The sequence below is a fragment of the Pteropus alecto genome, unplaced genomic scaffold (assembly GCF_000325575.1).
Source record: "Pteropus alecto unplaced genomic scaffold, ASM32557v1 scaffold135, whole genome shotgun sequence".
Classification (NCBI taxonomy): domain Eukaryota; kingdom Metazoa; phylum Chordata; class Mammalia; order Chiroptera; family Pteropodidae; genus Pteropus; species Pteropus alecto.
In genome coordinates this window covers 5,069,466-5,075,976 of record NW_006438076.1, presented here as the reverse complement: position 1 = coordinate 5,075,976, position 6,511 = coordinate 5,069,466, and the positions used below count along the sequence as shown (strand labels likewise).

Below are 6,511 nucleotides of genomic sequence, written 5' to 3'. Positions count from 1 at the left end.
GTGCCCTTCAGCCTTCCTCCCATGCTTTCCAGAATCGCCTCACCAATCAAAGAGCACAGCCTGCAGGCAATGCCACACACACCCTGAACGCCACCTCCCTGCTTCCCCGTTCCTATCAATAGCCCAGCATCTATGATCTCCTAAGTTTAATCCCACTTGCTGTGTCTTCCTTCATCTCCCCAAAGTCACTCCTGCAAATGGCCTGGACAGCAAAGATCACCAACCCTGAGCAGTCCAAAGAGCCCCAAAGTGGGAAAGGAGGATGCAACCATCAGCAGGTACAGTACTTGTCCAGTGCAAGGAGCCCTCTCCCTGGGCTCTCACACTGCCCAGCCTGAGTCACCTCCCAGTCTCTGCAAAGGAAGTCCACTCATGGCCTCCACAGAACTGTCCGCTTCACCCCTCCTTGTGCAATTTTCCCCAAAACTCCTCCACTCATACCCTAATGCTCCATCAACTCACACCTATGGGCACCACAGCTTGCACACACCTATGTGTTTATCTACTCCCGTCTCTACTCACTGTTTCTTGGAGAAACAGTGAGTTTCTCCAAGGAAGCACAGCTTTGTTGATCTTTCTGCCCAACACCTCCCAGGGTGGCCTGAAACACTCAAAACTGCCAAGGCTACAGGTACCTACCACTGCCACAAGCATTCTGAAACCGCTCAGATACATCACCTACTCTGGGGGTGCGGTCTTCCACCTGGAAGCCCTTCCCGTCCTAACACAAGGAAAGAATATGCTATACGGCCTGCCAGCAGCAGTGGCCCAAGGGGCAGCACGTGAATGGAGTACACTCAAAGTCCAGTCCCTCATCTCACTGAGCTCTGAAAAGCAATGACCACATCCCACCTCCTACCACCAAATCTGAGATTAGCTACCAGGCCGCCCGCAAAGACTACATCCCATGCGCAGGAGCCAGTGCACTACCCAGGTCTCTGACCTCCCTTTCTCACAGTCCCGACCTCCCATCCCCACTCACAAAACTGCCGCTCATCGGCATGCCTGTGTGTTCCCAGCAGCCTCAAGGAGAAGGCTCCTCTGCGCCAAACAGTCCCTTCCCCACCCCCACGCTTGAGCGTGAACCTTCCTAAGCTTGGGCCTGACTTGTGAGAGAACCTTGTCTCAGTCTATTGGTGTCTCTCGTTTCTCCCCATCCCTGCCTGGCACTGAGGAATCTGGGCCCTTCTCCTGGACTGGACAGCGCTCTATCAAGGAGCAAGTAGCGCGGCACACAAACACTTGCCTCCGCAAAGCCAAAGGCAGCACCTGGAACGCTGGAGCGCCCTCTGCTCCAAGGAGACCCAGGGGCCCCTGCAGTAGAATAACTTGCCCAAAGCCTCACAGCAAGTGCCTCCACTTCAGGACAGACTACTGCACCACCCCTCCCGCAACCGCCATGCAGGGAACTGCGGGGATATGAGCTCACAAGCCCCACCGCAAGAAGCTGCCGACCCACCTGCGGCTACGCGAGGAGCCCGCGAAAAGGGTGCACGGGTCTGCGGCCAGAGACCTTGCGGACGCTTCTCCCTCCGATGGCGAGTCTAAATGCCACCTAAAAAGTGGAGAATAAGATCGGCCGCCGTGAGGCGAGGAGGGGTGCGACCTCCAGAGATGGCGGGAACCGCCCAAAATTGACTCCAGGCATTCCGCCCCCGCCCCCAGCCCCCGGCGCGGACTAATAAACTGAGGCCCAATGGCCAGAAGAACAGCGGGAACCCAGTCCAGGGGCTCCGAGCGCCTCTCCGCGGATGGGGATTTGGAAAGGGATGGAAGGCAGAGCCCCACCGCCGGTCAACTAGGTTCTCGGCGCCCCACTGACCCTCCAGCCGAAGACAGCAAGTCCCTCTCCACGCAGCGCGGCTCCCAGAGCCCGACCGCATCACGCAGCCACACCCCCTGCGTTTACGCGGCCGCCGCGTACGTTCCCGCGCCGGCTCTTGGCCCACCCCACGCTGGACTCCCTACGAGTCGCGCCTGCGCCGTACGCCGTGGGGCCTTGGCCGCGCAGGCGCTTCCTGGTCCTGCCAGCGCGGCAGCACCGCGCGGGAGGTGATGGGAACTCGCTCAGCCCGGTGCCGCGCCAAGTGCCACGAGAGCAGACGGGGCTGCGTGCGCAGGCGCGGGGCGATCGGAGGGGGCGGTGTCGCGCGGACGGGGAACGCTCTAGGGCTGAGGACTGAAGAGTTAGCAGGAGCGGCTTCGGTGCCCACCCGGATCCCGTAGAGATGGAGGATCTGATGCTACCGCAGCCCAGGGTTCCTGCCCTTAAGTCAGCTGGGCACTGGGAGTTGTGGGCATCAGGGAGTGTTTGGGCGTAGAGGGGCAGCAGAGCTCCCCTGGAAAATCTCCCATCATCCAGTGCCCCATACTCAGAACTTAGAGCCTGGTTCTACATACTTTACATCTCAGAGCAGGAGGGCGGGGCAGGGCTGACCCCAAGGACCTTCCACCTGCGTGCTACCAAGAGAAGCCTGTGGGTTTCTCGTCGCGGGTGGATTTTTGCAGCTCTACCCCAGCTGAGGCTGGACCCAGAGAGGACTGTGAGAGCAGGCTGCCAATGCCAAGCCTGCCGCCTACGAGTGGTGTGCCCAGTCAGCACCCAGAGACGTTGGAAAAGCCAGTCAAGGATGAGGTTGAGTGCTCACAGGCATGGCCCGACGCCTCCTCCCAGTGTCCTCAGGGTGCCTAGACAAGAGGCAGGAGAGAGTGCGGGCCCTCAGCCCAAGGACCTAATGCCCTGTGGGCCAAGGACCTGGATGCAGGCCAGGAGTTACTGGGGTCACGGGCTGCTGAATTCACTGGAAAAAGATGTTTCTCCAGTAGAACACACACGGAACATGCCAGCTCCCTTTCTGCCCTGGTCTATTGACTCCTTTCATGAAAAGATCTCTGAACTGTTATCTGAATTTACACTCAAACTCACTCTTTGATCTTTGAAATGCGAATCAAAGATCACATTGTACCTTAATTGGGCCTATGGGGCTTTCAGCTGCCTCCTCCGAACATAATAAAAGTGGCACCGGGCCAGGAAACGCATCCTTGAAGTGCGAATGCAACTTGTATTTTTTGGTTGTATCTTTCCTAATTGACTTGATAATTTAAACTTCCTGTCTCAAAGGAGTGGGGAAATTCCCAACAATTTGGCCTATCTCAGGCACTCTTGGCAGCTCAGGCTGCCTCAGGGGACCCAGAGCTAGTCAGAGAGCAAGATAGCATGCTTATGAAAAAGACTAACCCAAGAGGCCAGGCCATCAGAAAACATTTTTGGTCAAAATTGCATTTTTTTTATTTGGGCCATCTAAGTCTATGTATTTTTAATTGTGGTAAAATATATCTATCATAAAATTCACCATTCTAACCATTTTAGGTATACAGTTCAGTGGCATTAAGTACATTTACATTGTTGTGGAGCCTTCGCCACTCTCTAGCTCCAGAACTTTATCATTACCCTAAATAGAAACTATGTCCCCTTTAAACACTAACTCCTCACCACTATCCCTTTCCCTAGCCCCTGGTAACTTACCTCTATTCTACTTTGTCTGTATGAATTTGCCTATTCTAGGTACCTTGTGTAAGTAGACTCATACGTTATTTGTCATTTCACTTAGAATAGTGTTTTAAAGGTTCATCCATGTTGTAGCATCTATCAGATGTTTCTTTTTGAGGCTGAATAATATTCCATTATATGCATATACCACATTTTATTCATCCACTTATCTGTTAGTGGATACTTGACTTGCTTCCATCTTTCGGCTATCGTGACTAATGAACGTAGGTGTACAAATATCTGTTTGAGTCCCTGCTTTCAATTCTTTTAGGTATATACCCAAAATATGGAATTGCTGAATCACATAGTCATTCTATGTTTAACTTATGGAGGAACTGCCAAACTTTTCAGCAGCAGCTGCACCATTTTACATTCCCACCAGCAACGCACCAAGTTTCCAGTGTCTCTACATCCTCACAAACATTTGTTCTCTTTGGATTTTTTGATCATAGCCATCTTTTTAAATAATTGAAGTATAATCGATATTATTTTCAGGTGTACGACATAATGATTCAATAATTGTATATATTGTGAAATAATCACCACAATAAGTCTAGTTAACATCCATCACCACACATAGTTTCAACATTTTTTTTCTTGTGATAAGAACCTTTAAGATCTACGCTCTTAGCCACTTTAAAATATACAATGCAGTATTATTAACTCTAGTCACCATGCTGTAAATTACATTCCCATCACTTATTTATTTTATAACTGGAAGTTTGTACCTTTTGACTGCCTTCACTTATTTCGCCTACCCTCTACCCTGGCAACCACCAATATATTCTCTGTATCCATGAGCTTGTTGCAATCATATCCGGTATTTGTCCATCTGTGACTTATTTCATGGGGTAAAATTTTAAAACAAATTGCTACAAACAAAAAGATGTTTCTACTCACTTGTGGGCTCTTCTCCATCAACCTTCACTGGTTGCTCATGACAAAGATTAGTGACAATGTAGAAGAATGGAGAACCAAATTCGCCTGCACCTTGATGTTGGACTTCGCAACCTGTGGTAGCTCTTATGCACAGATCCCATGCTCAGACATGCTGGTATGCAGTTTGGGTGTTTTTTGTTGAGTTTTAGATGTTCAGCTTATCGTTTCAAGGGGAGAAATCTGGGGACGTCTCTCACTTCGCCATGTTTCTCCAAAACCATTGATCATAGCTATCTTAATAGTGTGAAGTAGTATCTTGGGGTTTTGATTTGTATTTCCCTAGTGACTTGTGATAGTCAGCATCTTTTCATGTGCTTGATGGTCATCTGTATATCTTCTTTGGAGAAATATCTATTCAAGTCCTTTGCTCATTTTTAAATTGGGTTGTTTGTTTTGTTGTTGAGTTGTAGGAGTTCTTTTCAGATATGTAATTTGCAAATATTTTCTTCCATTCTGTGAGTTATCTGTTCACTCTCGTGATGGTTTCCTTTGATGCACTGAACTTTTTAATTATGATGAAGTTGAATTACCCATTTTTTTTCTTTTGTTGTTTTGGTGTCATCTAAGGAATCATTGCCAACTCCAGTGTTGTGGAGATTTCTCCTTGTTTTCTTCTAAGAGTTTTATAGTTTTAGCTGTTACATTTAGGTCTTTGATCTATTTTGAGTTATTTTTTTGTATAACTTGGTATAAGGTAAGGGTCCAATGTCATTCTTTTGCATGTGGGTATCCAGTTTTCCCAGTACTATTTGTTGAAAAGACTGTCCTTTCTCCATTCATTGGTCTTGACACCCTCATCAAAAATCAATTGATGACACATGCAAGGGTTTTTGCTGGAATCTTTATTTTATTCTATTGGTCTCTATGTCTGTTATTATGTCAGACAGCCTTGATTACTGCAGCTTCATAATAAGTTTTGAAATCAGGAACTGTGAATACTCCAACTTCATTCTTTTTTATTCAAGATTGTTTTCGCTGTTGGGGTCCTTGAGATTCCATATGAATTTTAGGATGGGTTTTTCTATTTTTGCAAAAAACACTGTTAGGATTTTGAAAGGAATTGCATTTAATCTGTAAATCGCTTTGAGTAGTATGGATATTTTAATATTAAGTCTTCCAATCCACGAGGATGGAATGATTTTCCATTTATTTAGGGCTTTTTAAATTTCAGTGATATTTTGTAGTTTTTAGTGTATGAGTCTTTTGCTTCTTTGGTTAAATTTATTCCTATGTATTTTATTCTCTTCAATGTTATTGTAAGTGGGATTGTTTTCTTAATTTTATTTTCGGATTATTCATAGTCAATGTATAGAGACACATTGACTTTTGTGTGTTGATTTTGTATCCTGCAATATTGCTGAATTCATTTATTAGCTCTAGTGGTGTTTTTGTAGAATCTTTAGGGTTTTCTACATAGAAGATCATATCAGCTGCAGAAATAATTTTACTTCTTCCTTTCCAATTTGAATGCTTTTGTTTCTTTTTCTTGCCTTATTGCTCTGGCTAAGATTTATAGCACTAAGTTAAATAGAAATGGCAATAGCAGGCATCCTTGCCCTATTCCTGATCTTATAGGAAAAGCTGTCTGTTTTTCACCATTGAATATGATGTCGGCTGTGGGTTTTACATACATGGTCTTTATCATATTGAGGAAGTGTCCTTCTAATCCTAGTTTATTGAATATTTTATCATGAAAAGGTATCGAATTTTGTCAAATGTTTTTTTCTGTATCAACTGAGATGATCATGTGGGTTTTTTTCTATTGATATATGGTACTACATTGATTGTGATTTTTTTTAAATGATTTTAACTTTCCCTGGGCTGGATTCTTAACAAGACCCAGCGCTGCCTTTTCACCCATGCAGTGGGGTGAGCTGACTTTGCTGAGAGCTCATCAGTGCCCAGCACGTGACCTCAAGGTTCTCATTGAATGATGAGTCAGCCCTTTCACAGATGGAGAGGTTAGGCTTGTGAGGACCAAGACTTGCCTGAGGAATGGTAAACTTAAGAGTTCCTATCCAG

General features: G+C 46.4%; 1 protein-coding gene across 3 annotated transcripts in view; it reads right to left on the bottom strand.

The window, feature by feature from the left end:
• Positions 1 to 1,945, bottom strand: part of GNB1L (G protein subunit beta 1 like) — a 52,153-nt gene extending 50,208 nt beyond the window's left edge. For 2 of the 3 annotated variants that reach the window (XM_015592027.1, XM_025049162.1), the window contains exons 1-2: positions 1,879 to 1,945; positions 1,460 to 1,555 (exon numbers count right to left, since the gene is read on the bottom strand). In XM_015592027.1, the coding sequence (XP_015447513.1) occupies positions 1,460 to 1,555; positions 1,879 to 1,883 (101 nt within the window). In that variant the 5' untranslated portion in view covers positions 1,884 to 1,945. Of the gene's footprint in view, positions 1 to 1,459; positions 1,556 to 1,822 lie in introns of all 3 variants that reach the window. The other variant, XM_025049161.1, reaches the window with a different exon arrangement.
• Between the last annotated feature and the right edge of the window lie 4,566 nt (positions 1,946 to 6,511).